This window comes from Pelobates fuscus, chromosome 9 (genome assembly GCF_036172605.1).
Source record: "Pelobates fuscus isolate aPelFus1 chromosome 9, aPelFus1.pri, whole genome shotgun sequence".
Taxonomy (NCBI): domain Eukaryota; kingdom Metazoa; phylum Chordata; class Amphibia; order Anura; family Pelobatidae; genus Pelobates; species Pelobates fuscus.
Genome location: NC_086325.1, coordinates 25,154,052 through 25,168,064, shown reverse-complemented (window position 1 = coordinate 25,168,064; position 14,013 = coordinate 25,154,052). Strand labels below are relative to the sequence as shown.

The following is a 14,013-nucleotide window of genomic DNA, read 5'->3' as shown; positions in this document are numbered from 1 at the left end:
CCCTAAAATTAAAGTGTCCCTCTTTGTCCATTTTAAATTTTGTTGGGAGGTACGCACTGTGCCTTCCTCAAACCTGTGTTCTATCCCACCCCTCCATCCATCTCTTTCACAGAGCTTGTTTTTTTCTGCATATCATTGCGTTTCTCCTTCCTTGTGTTTAGATAGAAATATCTACTTTGCACCTATTTATCCCAACAGGTCTACACACAGGGGGATCTAGATCTGCAAACCCAACTTTGTCAAAGTGTAATCAAGTTGTGTTAAATCGAGTTGTGGCTCTAAAACTGAAGCTACTTTAGGATCATTGGACTTGGAGTTGGTAGAGCCTGATTATCGATTTGCTGGAAAGTTAACGTTATTGACCCTTGACTGCACTGTCCACCATAAATGACCTAGCCAAAAAAAACTAGTATTCGTACAAACTCTATGGTGATTGTGGTTATACCGGGAGGATGTCCATTATATTTAAAGGAGAAGTGTCACTTCTCTGGAAAATCCACCATTGACTAAAACAAAAATCACATATACATTGTGTTGGTTTTCTTTTAACTTTATATTAATGATATAGTAAGTAGGGTCATTAACCAGTTCAGACAAGGCAAAACCAGGGCATACAATGCAGATAAGGTGAAGAAATAGAAACATTGTTTCAGTCCTTCTCTTCTCTGCAAGCATTCTTTATGATTACTGCCACTTTGTCACTAACAATGATTGACAGGGAGCTACGGTGAAGGTGCCCAATTGCAGAATAAAAGGTGCATATTTCTACATTTCACACCTCACAAATACATATTTAGGATTAGTAAACATAACATTATAAATCCTGGGAAGTGAACGTCCCCTTTTAATATAACATAACCGATGAGTGAGATTGCCACAAACTGTAGAATGACATTCATTTTCAAAATATGGTTAAACCTGAAAACTCTCAGTTTCACATAGAGTCTGCAAGTTAATTAGGATAGAGGAGCAGATTCTTCATTGGGGGTGGATAGATATTCATTGTGAATGAGAAGATTCTCAGATTGAGTGATTGAAAGTGAATGTTCATGTTCTTAAACGGATTCTCTAGTGCCAGGAAAACAAACCCGTTTTCCTGGTACTGTAGAATCCTGCAGTGCCCCCCTCCCTCCTGCTCCCCATCCCATGTCACTGAAGGGGTTAAAATGGCCGCATTCGCGGCCATAGCGTGAGGACGTCCAGCGTCGTTTAGACGTCCAACAGTCGTCTAAGAACCCGGAAGTCCCTTTAGTGGCTGTCTGGTAGACAGCCACTAGAGGAGGACTTAACGCTGCAAGGTTATTAGTGCAGTTTATAAAAACTGCAATAATTACACTTGCAGGGTTAAGGGTGGTGGGAGTTGGCACCCAGACCGCGTCAATGAGCTGAAGTGGTCTGGGTGCCTATAGTGTCCCTTTAAGGTGTCAGAGCTAGAATAAACAGTATTGTTTATTGCAGAGTTATTCACTAAAATGAGAATTTAATGTGAATTTAAAGGGAATTTTAAATTGAAAGGGACACCATGGGCAGTAAAGCAACTTTAATGAAGCACTTTTGGTGTATAGATCCTGCCCCTGCAAGCTCTCTGCTCAATTCTCTGCCTTTCAGGAGTTAAAATACTTTTGTTTCTGTCAATGTAGCTGCAGCCACATCTCCCCTGACTACGGCTCACACAAAAAATGTTTTATTTTTTCAATCAGAAGTTAACTTACTTTAGAAGTTTTAATTTCCTACTCTGTAAAATGACATTTAAAAACCATACAGGAGGCTCCTGCAGGAATTAGCAAGCTATTAACAGTGAAACATACTTTGCAATAAAGGAAGTCTTTATGAAAGATGTGCATGTTACTAGAAGGAAGGTGTGACTAGGACTGTTGGTGAGAATAAGTAGCTTCTTCAGGTAAATAGGGAGATTCTCACTTTCAATGGGAAGATGTTTAGGGTGTCAATGTATTTGAATGATGGCAAATATTTTATATCAATGAACAGATTCAAACAGGGTCACAGCCTGAATTAACTAACAGAGTTTCACATGAATGAGTAGAGGAAAAAAATGAACAGCAGATTCAGAGTAAACAGGCCGAATCCTAGATTGTAAGCTCTTTGGGGAAGAGCCCTCTTCACCTACTGTTCCCGTATGTCAATATAATTTGCCTATTGTACAATGCACTATATAACAATTTGTAATTGTTGAGTTTCAATTTCTAGGTGAACAGACCGATTCTCTGAGTTTTGGATGAAATGGTATATTCTCACATAGTCCGTGAAAGCAAATGACACTTCTGAGACTGAATGAGTTAATTCTCTTAGGATTATTCACTAAAAACTGATTGTGCTCGGATGGCCAAATCTGGTAAATTTACGACAGCAACTCTCATATTAAGTAAAGCAAAATAGATGTATTCAGTGTCTGGATTAAAATCAGTGCTTTGGGATCCAAACCTTATACATACCCAAATGAATATTCACAACAACACAGATATTCAATTTTTAAACGAAAAATTCATCCAGCAGGACGCACAATAAGTTTTGCGCATGCATGATTGTGAAGAAATCACACATTTAGTTTGTTAACTTAGATTAAAACCGCAGATTAAGTGCTCTCCCTGTGTGGCCGCTGTTCTTATGGCCGAACACCACGTGCCGGAGAAAAAGGCAGCCGTCTTGTCACACGAAAAGAGGCAGCGGGACTTGGTCGTCAGTGTCTGGAACTAAAATCGGACACCCGACTTCCCGAACGCCGGTCAACTTCGTGAACGCCTGCTTCTTTTCACCGACCAGCCAGGAGAGCCACGAACTAGGGGAACAAACACTACCCATGAGAACAGTTTGTGAATTTGTTTGGTTTTTAGACTTCCCGAAATGGACCGACCACTACCTCTGAAACTGTTGAACTGTTTTAGGCATAAAATCTTGTGTGCGGTTGGTCAAATTATGACCTTCATGGAAATCACGAACCCCTGAACCGATCTGATTAATTTGTGATATGCTGGTCCCCCAGATCGGGTCTATCAGGGGATATGACTTCTTGTGAGGTTTCCATGGGTTTTGAGGTACTTTTGGGGTTTTGTGGAAATGTATTTATTTTGTGCCTGGAGATAATTGAGTTTAGTACAATCCTTGACTCAATTATCTCCCAGGGGAAGGATTATCCTATTTTATGTGGGAGTGTCCTGGACCTGAGAGCCAATGTACTTAGAGTATTTACTTTGTCATAGTCAGCTCTCAGATCCAGTGGGGAATGACCAAGGAATATGTCACTGTAAACCCTGTGCATGGGGACTTGCATAAAAACCGTCCAGTTGGCCTGAATAAATTCATTCCTGTTGTACCCTTCATCTAGTCTAGGCTGATGCTTAGGTATCTGTCTGATTTACTTGGTTAATTTACTTGTATGCTGTATTTCTTCTGGAGAACGTTCGAATCAACACCCGAACTGCGAGCTATAATCACTCAGCAGTTCGGGAGGAAACGATCGGACAGGTATCTGAAATACCAGCTTTCCTTACAATGATATTACCATGTACTAATAATGTCAAGTATATTCAAATAATAAGATAATGTTAAAGGTATTAAAATGAATGCTTGTGAAAAAACTAATTATACTTACAATCTTCTGAAATCCGGACCTAATTCAGGTTCGGCGCCTGAATTGCAGAATTCGGACATTGTCAAATAGCAAGAACAGTGTCCGGATATTGCAGTCCGAATTGCCACGTATGCTTTTTTTCCCGTTTGGTATGGGCCACCTGCACTGAATAATCGTGTTGGTGTCTCAGGATGAATAAACAGATTCTTTGGATGATAGATGGATGGGAGAAACACCTATATGATGTGCACTCCTGAAAAAAGGTGCTAACCTGGTAAATGTAAAAGATGATTTGAAATAAGGAAGACAACAAAGGTGGGGAACCAGACAAAATAAGCAGAAAAAGAAGAGAAGGTGTGCATATATACCATCCAATCCTTTTCACAATTACTCTCTAATTAGCCCTAACACGTATGTACACACAATAAAAAATGTTGCACTTCACCATCTTGTGTGAAGAGAAAATATTTAACTCATTATTGATGGATATTTTAATTACAAACATGTAAAACCATAAATGCATCTTTATAATAGGCATATGTAAAGGGTCTACTTACCACCCCCAACGATTCTGAGAACATGTACCCAATATTGATCAATTTGGGATATATTTAATTTGTGATCAGTTACAGTTTCCATGAGAACCATTTTGTTACCAAAATAACTACGCAGTTTTTTGTTTTTTTGTGATGGGCTATTACAGGAATAACATTTTACAGTGACTCGGGGCAGACTCATAGAGACAGTCCCAAGGGATGGACAGCAAATGGTCTGCGAAATAAGGTGCAGATGATCATAAATAACACACAGGAATTGTATTGATGATCACATTAATAATAGCCGTTGACGAGAGGCAAAGAAAAGATTGATAAGCTTGACTTGCAATGTAATTGCTCTATTATTAAAGCATAATTTACCTGCACTTATAAACATATATACCGACCATTATAGGAAGCTTAATAGAGATACACATGACAGAACCTGGTAAATCCAGGTCATTTATGGGACATTTATAGGAATGGCAGTTTGTTGTAACATTGATTTTTACATTGAATGAACCACATTTCTTGCCAATAGGAAGTTTTATTAACATGTGTCAACAATAATACAAAGTATAAATATATATATATATATATTACAATTGAAAAATTGTAATTAAAACCCAGCAATTTTTTATACAATAAAAAAATATATATTTTATTTATTTATTTTTTAATTTCTAGACCAAAGTGTAAAAATTGCTGGGTTTTAATGTAATTTTTCCATTCTGACTATTTTTGCCCTAAGATGGAAAATAATTAGGGTAAATCACCCACAACCTGGAGCTATAGCGCCCCACTAGTAAGCAGCCTGCACACACAAACAGGCAAATGATGGGTTTTATCAACACTTACTGAGGAAATACACAATACAGAAAAGCAATTCAGAAATTAGGGACACTATAGTCACCAGAACAACTACAGCTTAATGCCCTGCAGGCCTTGTGCTGTAAACACTGCAAAATTCAGAGACAAATTAGTGCTTAGATTGCTCCATAGGAACATCTACAGTGGCAGTCACTAGAGAAGCTCTCTGGTTCTCACCCACCTGGATGAGATCATAAGAATTGCCGGTCTTAGCTAATCCATAGCTTTCCTATGAGAAAGCATTGGATTGGCTGAGATTATCAATAACGATGATGTCAGCCAAGGAGGTGGATTGGGGTCAGGGGCCAGCACCAGCGACCCTCGCGGCGCTGGAACAAAGGTAAGATTTAACACTATTTAAGTGGGCTGGGGGGGTATAGTGTTTTTAACACAATAGGGTCAGGAATACACATTTATGTTCTTTTAAAGCATGCTGTCAATCCCATACAGCACTATTAGTGTTATCCTCTAAAGTGTGAAGTGTCAGGAACTAAAAGTAAATTCAAAGTGAATGTCGAATATTAAGTTAGCAGAACTAGAGATATGTGACTTGGAGAATGTTTCCAATTCAGCTATGTTGGCCTAACATTTGTTATTCCCTTGAATTGCCAAAAATTCACACTTTTGTGAATCACCAAGCGTGAAACACGTTTTGTTTTTTTAGATAAATAATTAACATTCTCACAAGAAACACATACATATTAGGAAGAAAATGTAAATAATAGGAGAATGTGAAACAGCTAGAAGAGAGCCATAACATAGCATTAAATGAGAATTGCCATATAGTATCATTCATTTCCCATGCGTCTGTGTGTCTCTGCATTGCTCGCTTTGGCGTTGCTGCAGATTGTGAGATACTCTGTCTGTCCTTACAATGACAGATAATCACAGTCTGCAGACACTGTATTAATCATATCGAAGGACATTAACAGACCGCAGGTGCAGGTCTGGGGCCTTGGAATGTGCATGTGTCAGAAGAGATTTGAAAAGTGCTTTAAGTGTTAGTAGAATACAGTCACATTGTCTAACCCAGTATTTTATTTTTTGCATGACAGTTATGTTTTTGGCTGATTTAATAACTCAATACATGGATGCATTCGTATTTTATGGGCCCCCAAATGCATAGCAGAAAATGCCATGAAATGAATACTGATATCCTTTCAGCAGGTAGTCCTGAAGAATAAATAACTACGGTAACTAAAAAAAGAAATAAATACAAATACGCGAAATAGCAATCGAAATTCAGTGTAAGTAACCCTGGGCAAGATACCTAGCAATATGTATCAACCTACCTCAAACCCTCATAGAATGTAAGCATGATCTTCGCCTCCTACCCTCTTCTCCTTTTCAAATTGTAAAGTTCTGCAGAATATGTTGGTTCTATATAAATACTACATCTGATAATACTATATAAAGTGAACAGGGGTCCCTAAGTCCTGTAATAACTAGGGAAGGGACAGGGTTTTACTTTATATCTACCTCACGTCACAATGTCAAGTTTGTGTCGCAATATAAACTTTATCTTTTTTTATTTCTTCTCAACCGCTTTCTTTTTATTTTCTTAAAGGTAAATGTAAATAAAAAAAAAAAAAAAAACTGTTACAAAATGGAAGACGAGGATTCACAGGTAACGTCTCAATTTTGATTTCGCTTACAGAGGTTCTTATTGTCAAACAGTATGAAAAACTGCCCAACAACCACTTAACAATCACCACAGGAAATGAATCATTACTACATGTAAAAGAGGGAGGGTATAGACACATATATATTATTACTATTATATTAACGTTAATACAGGGGAAATGAAAACTTCTTTTGCAAGCTCAGCGCAATTCTCTGTTCAGTAAATGAACCCCTATTAATATGACACATTTCATTAGTAGATAATTAGGTGGATTTTAAGGCTCACACCAACTTATATTTAAAGTAATAGTGATTATATTTACTTTTGGTAGCTTGCAGCAAAGATTATATAACTTGGCAAAGTGATGAATCCTATATTTATTTTTAGGAGCCGTTTGCTAAATACTTGCCATAATGCCACATTTTTGGATGTTGCCTTAAACTAGCCCCCACCCGTGTCCCCTCCTACCTCTTGTCCCTTCTCATAGAAGTGGCATTTTTGAAACCGCTGAACTGACACACAGATGGGTGTGCCTTATACCTGCCTTACCTTAGACATAGTTAAATTAGGATACCCTTCCTCCACAGACCAGGTAATATAAGGACTTACCTAATCTCTCCGTGTCAATCTGTGATTAGAAACGCTTTCCCAGTGAGAGGACCCTAGTCACTGCCTGCTAACTTTCTGTTAGTTTACTGAAGTCAGAGCCTCGCAGTGGTTACATATTTATTTTTCCAAGAGCAGAGGCTGTCATGCTACCTAATGCTAAATTAACCGGCTGCTTGCCAGAGATCGCTACGATGAAGATAAAGTTGACCTTTGTACCGTGGATAGGGTCGCTAAGGACAGCCGATGATGGCTGCACAAAAGAAAACCAAAAAAAAAAAAACTGAAGAAGTGATGCACATCTGTACATGCCACCAAGCTCTAATATATTTAACAGCATTAGTAGACAGTACTAGTTCACGGGCAAAAATAGCAACTGCAGACAGCATTCCGAGATTGCGACATGCTGCAAAGGCATGAACGCATAAAAACCTCGACGATCACAATAGTTTTATTGCACCCGAGCCAAATGTTTTCTGCAACGGTTCAAGACATAATGTACAGCCAGCATTATGGATGCTCAATATTCTATGTACACAGACACAATGGATCAAGCTGCACGCTTCATAAATGTTGGGGGGGGGATGTGGGGGGGGGGGGGATCTACCTCTTTTATGAGATCAGAGTATTTGAAATGTTTGGAGTGTGTGTCTCTATCACAAGGCTCCATTGCAGTAAAACTCACAGTTCTGTGCAGTATGTGTATGAAACGCAGAGCTCCACAGATGGATATATGGAGTGTTTATGTATCATAGAGCTCTGTGATAAAACAGTAATAATGTGTGTATGATCACAGGCACCCTTGTCACACAATTTAAAGAATAATGTGTATGAAAGAATCACAGAGCTCGTCAGTAATAAGACTCACTGTAATGTGCTGTGTGTATGAGTGTATCACAGAGCTCCACATCAATAAAACTCACATTAACGTGCAATGTTTATGATTGTTTTTCACAGAGAAACATTATCTCAGCAGCAACAGAGAATCCAAGCTTTGTGCACCGTAAGAGCCCAGATTATGTCAAACTGCTTAAAAATATTGCAGTACTTAAAGGGATTCTCCGGGCCTCTGAAGCACTTTAGGTTGCTGAAGTGCTTTATGAGTGAAAAGTGTGTCCTCTTTTTTTCCATTTTACAAAAAGAGCAGATTTTATTATCAATCTGCACTTTTATAAGTTAACCTGGTTACACCCTCTACCTGTCAATCAAACAACCGATCCTGTTACTTCCTGGTTAATTAGCCCAGTGGAACTAAACCCAAAAGGCAGCAATTGCCCACAGCAGTCGTCTTGCAAAGACTTCTCATTGAGCTGCATTGAGAAGTCTGTGATTGGTCTGTCACAGAAATTCTGGGCGGGCTTACAAGGGGTGGGCTTGACAGCAGACAAGAGAACTTCAGCTTTTGCAAGCTGTTTTAAGATATACCACCAATGAAAACAATGCATCATTTAATTAATGCATGTTTTCACTGGGGATATATAGCTACTAAAAGGTGATTTTTATATTTTTTGTATTTTGCAAGTGGAGTTTACCTTTAAATATTTCTTCTTCCTTTTAAGGGCCACTTTAAGCAATCTACCTATTTCATCTAAGTGGTTATGGTGCAAACACTCTATCCCTGCAGCCTTTCTTTTTAAAAAGGTTTCACTTACTAAGCTCCAGGGCCTGGCCCCTAACCCCAAAACTTAGAAACAGAGACTTCCCTCCAGGGATGCGGCCACAGGGTTTTTCTAATCCTAGAAGGAGCTGGTTTACAATACTACCTGCAGCTTTGGAATAATTCAAGTACTGGACAATTTTCAGTGCTGCAGGAGAGGCACCCATTGGGCCGCCAAGACATTTTCCCGCTATATGCAGATATGAGACTTTACACAACAAGCTACAGCTAGGGGTACAACTTGATAGACACTCCCTTTGAAGACCTTTGCACACAGGGTTTGTATAGGAGGGGCTTCATCTCAACAATACATGATTACATTTGTTTGTATTTCAGCAAGATTTAGGTGGAGAAATAGACCTTTGTGAAGGGGGAGATTTGTGTAACTTGACCCCAGTGTACTTATAGAATAGGAAAGGTTTGGACTAGAGATTCGTACTTAATGCTTCTCAATATAAAGCATTTGATTGGCCAATACTACAAGGAAGTTAAAGATGGGGTAGAATAGGGTGGATCTTCACCAGTTTAAAAGGTAAATTATTAGGGATTAGGAAATAATTTTGGACATTTTAGTAAATGTGTGTCTTTATTCAACAAATAATTTTCTACATTAAAACATTGCATTTTGGGACCAGTGAGCTTGTTTACAAATTTGTCCTACTTTTTAGGAAAGTTGCTATATTCATTACTGGGCTTGTTGGAATATGGCTACTGTTAGCTAGTAATGGCTGTTTCCCCTAGTGGCTAATAGCTCCCATTACTTTCTATGGGAGCCGCTAACCACTGCTTCGTGACTGGTTTACGGACCATGTTGCTACTCTTTTGAAGCCGCTAAACGCAACCAGCTGTTGTAAATATCGACAGTTTGCAGCACCTATTTATCAGCAAGATTGTAAATGAGCCCAGAGCTCGCCATTAATATCGAAGAATAGTCTACGGAAATGAAGAGAACGTTTTCTGCTGATGAATATGAGCATCCATTAGAAATTAAAGGCATTCATCACAGAGATGTATAAAAATGTTTAGTAAAGTAAAATAACTGCTGCATCATTTTCGTTGGTGAGAAAGGTTAAAACTTGTCTAAAATATTGCTGTTCCTTCGTATTGAAAACCCAATAAACACAATAATACGAAACTTCATAGCAACGTAGCGAAACTTCATAGCAACGTTGGAGGGACAATGGTTTACCATACCCGTGTCAACAAATTACGCATGAATGGAAAATTATAGTGTTTTTTTTAAACTTCATGTAAATGAATTCCTACCATAAAAAAAACCAAAACAATCTGTATAGCATCTAACATAAATGAAAAATACAATTAAAAGGTAGGGGTGTATTTCCCCTGAATCTGTTTTCTTTAAATGTGTAAAACCCATTTTTATGTCTTGTATAAAAAATAAGTGGTTCATCCCCTGTGCCAGATGTAGCTAATTTATTTACACATCACCTTTTATGTTATTTTGCTGCTGTGGACCTTCCAGCACCCTGTACTGTAATTATGCTATAGCAGAGGTTTGTCCTGTGAGCTTTTATTTTGTGCTACTGATCATTAGAACTGTGTAAATATAATTCCCAAGTGTCTTCATGGTAACTTTTTACCTACCTTCAAAAGCTTCTATCAAAATGGCAATGACGTCATTGCAAACTCTCTTTGCACTATTATTTTACATTTTAAAATCGGCCTATACATTGAATAAAAATAATTATTCTAGCTAACATTTACTTTTCGTTGGGCATGGTGGGCACACTGCCTTATTGGAGAAGTCAAAGATTTTTTTTATGGTGATAAGCTGGAAGTTCCTGATCAAATCTCAGAGTCCTATTAGCACCTGATGTCACATGCTTTCGTCACTTTTAATTCAAGATGGCCACCTATATGATGAAAAATCCTAAGGAAGCACTCTAAAGTATTTGTTTTTAGTGTTATAGTGTTCCTTGCTCTATTTAGATTGCCTGGTCCCCTTTTTAAAATTAAAAATATATATTAAAAAAAGAATTATAAGACTTATCTTACTACTGCCGCTTCACCTTCTGTGAGATCACGAATGATGATCTCTGACCAATCCAATGCTTCTCCATGAGCATTGGACGTGTTCTTTGTTTAGTGACTGTCCATCGGTCTGGCAGTCACTAAAGGCAAGATTTCAGACAAATGTAAGCATTGCCATGTTCTACATTGTCCAAAAAAAGGGATTAATATGCAGTGCTTTTTAAAGTGTCCATTTAAGGTGGTTATTACATCTAAACCTACTATGACTTGATTACCGTATTTATTCGAGTATAACGCGCACACGTGTATAACGCGCACCCCTAATTTTCGATTAAAAATCGGTATAAAATGTTGTACCGATTTTTAATCTAAAATTAGGGGTGCTCGTTATACTCGAATAAATATTAGCCCAGCAGAAGAGGGAGGGGGTGCTCCGATAATACCTCCCAGGACCGCCGGGCAGCAAGCGTTTACTCACCTCCCTGCAGCTCCTCCAGTTTCCCAGTGTAAATCTCGCGAGACCCGCGGCCGTCAGAGCTGGCCGCGGGTCTCGCGAGATTTACACTGGGGAGCTGGAGTAGTTGCAGGGAGGTGAGTAAACGCTTGCTGCCCGCCACCCCAGGACCGCCGGGCTTGTAATGAGCCCGGCGGTCCTGGGAGGTATTATCGAAGCACCCACTCCCTCCCTCTTCTGCTGGGCTAATATTTATTCGAGTATAACGCGCACCCCTAATTTTAGATTAAAAATCGGTCCAAAATTTTGCGTGTTATACTCGAATAAATACGGTAGCTTACAATAGTTATATAGGGACACTCAAAGCACCATAACAGTGTATGCTCAATGCACTCTCTGAGTGACTCCTTCAAACATGTGTGAAAGAGCCAGTGATGCATTTACCTGCTGTGAATTGAAAACACTGGGATTGGCTGAAAGGTGTTAACCACTACTGTCTTTCTGGCCTGAGTATATTGTTAACAAATGCAAGAACTTCGAAGGGGAGTATTGTTTTGTTCTTTAAAGGGACAATATAGTCATTAAAACAACTTTAGTTTAATGAAGCAGTTCTGGTGCATAGATCGTGCCCCTGCAGTCTCACTGCACAATTCTCTTGCATTTAGGAGTTAAATCACTTTGTTTATGCAGCCCTAGTCATGCCTCGTTTCCTATGATTTGTACAGCATTTCTAAGCACTTCCTGTAAATAGAGATCTAATGTTCAAACTTTCTTTTTGCACATACTGATTAATTTAGAATTTCGGGTCTCCTGCTCTGTTAATAGCCTTCTAGACCTTGCTGTAGCCAGATCATTCCTGTTATCTGCTCTCTGCTATTTCTAATATTTCTAGGGTTAGGGTTAGAATAATTATTTAGTGAGACTAAATTAGTTCCTAACCCTAATTTTCTTTCGAATTTTCTTTTCGATTCTTAACCATTTTATCACCTTTAAACTGTTAGCCTCACTAAATTATTATTCTAACCCTAAGAAATAGTAGAAATGGTGGAGAGCAGAAATAGGCAAGGTCCGAGGAGTCTCCTGTATGTAATTAAAGTTCAATTTACAGAGCAGGAGATAAAAACTTTTAAAGTAAGTTAACATCTGATTGAAAATGAAACCTTTTTGTTTTCATGCGGGCTGTGTAAGTCACAGCCAGGAAAGGTGTGGCTAAGGCTGCATAAACAGAAATAAAAGTGGTTTGGCTCCTAAATAGCAGGGAATTTAGCAGTGAAACTACAGGGGCACAAGCTATACACTAAAACTGCTTCATTAAGCTAAAGTTGTTTTGGTGACTATAGTGTCCCCTTAAGTATTACCTATATTAGTAGTTCCCAAACCAATCCTCATGGCCCTCCAACAAACAAGATTTATGTATTTCCCTTGTTTATTCCAATGGGGATACTGACAAAACATGGACTGTTGGTGGGCCATGAGGACTGGTTTGAGAACCACTGACCTATATCATGGGTTAAAATGGGGGTGACCACCAGCCTGGAATGATCCTTTAAACTGCATTGGATCATTAACTCAGACTGATTTTTGGAAAGAACATGTCTGACTGTCACTTTAACTGGAGCAGACAGAAGGGGAATCCCAAAATAACCTCAAGTAAGGGGTTTAACAGAGCTCTCAGAAAATGCCAGTTCCACTCATCAGGTGCTACCATGTATTCTGTGGTACCTGATCTTTTATTCAATGTGTCTCAGTATTACTACATCCTAAAATGTCATTCTGTGTCGTCCGTTTTAGCATAATAATAGGTGCACGTTCTTGTCCCTGAATGCTGTGTAACTATGTAACCGTATAATAGATTCTCAGTAAGTACCGTTTTCGTCAGGGTATTTCCCCTCCACGGGGACGCTGACAGTGCGCCTCAGGAATTTATTTCTTGCTGAATCGCTTCTCCTCTCACGTATCAACAGCGGGTGAACCTAAAATAAAGACACAAAGTTACAAAAAATAATAAGTGGGGGCTCAGTATGCAGATTTACAGTCAATGTATTACAAAGAAAAAGTAAAAGATGACTGTACCGACCTGTATCTCTATTGAACACCCATCTTCACATACATCTGTATTTTGTGTTTGTTTTTGTATATATTGTGTTTGGATTTTTTGTTTGTTCATTTTTTCAGGGTTTTTTCTGAACAAATTGGGAATCCTGAGCACTAGCAGTTCAATATATAAAGCATAGGAAAGAGTCAGGTTTCTCCCCTAACACCCAAGTATAGGACTCTAACAACCACCCTTACTATAGAAGATCTGATTCTTCTCCTGTTCCTTCTGCTATAAGAATAGAACAGAATATGGCCACCAGCAGAGGATATTACTGGAATCTGCCTCTGGTATAACAGAACCAGAGACTCAACCTAGCATAATAGAACCACTAAACAAGATAGTTTAGAAGAGAAACAGCATCTTCAACCTCAACCCCACCTAATATAGGAGCGCGAGCGACTAAATTCCACTCTGCACATGCTTTAGAGAAGGACAACACCCACAAGATAGGAGGGCATCAGGTTCTCTAATATAGGGTAGAAGTATCCACTCACAACATCCTAGTACAGGAGAGAACCAGACTTCACACTTAAAGGGACACTCCACTGTCCAAATACAAAATAAATAAAAATCACAGTTTAGTAAAT

General features: G+C 38.7%; 1 protein-coding gene across 15 annotated transcripts in view; it reads right to left on the bottom strand.

Moving 5' to 3' along the window:
- The window catches only part of SYNGAP1 (synaptic Ras GTPase activating protein 1), a 271,449-nt gene that overhangs the window by 130,860 nt on the left and 126,576 nt on the right, over positions 1 to 14,013 (bottom strand). For all 15 annotated transcript variants that reach the window (XM_063431595.1, XM_063431597.1, XM_063431596.1 and 12 more), the window contains exon 3: positions 13,196 to 13,301. In XM_063431595.1, coding sequence (XP_063287665.1) covers positions 13,196 to 13,301 — 106 coding nt within the window. The remainder of the gene's footprint in view (positions 1 to 13,195; positions 13,302 to 14,013) is intronic.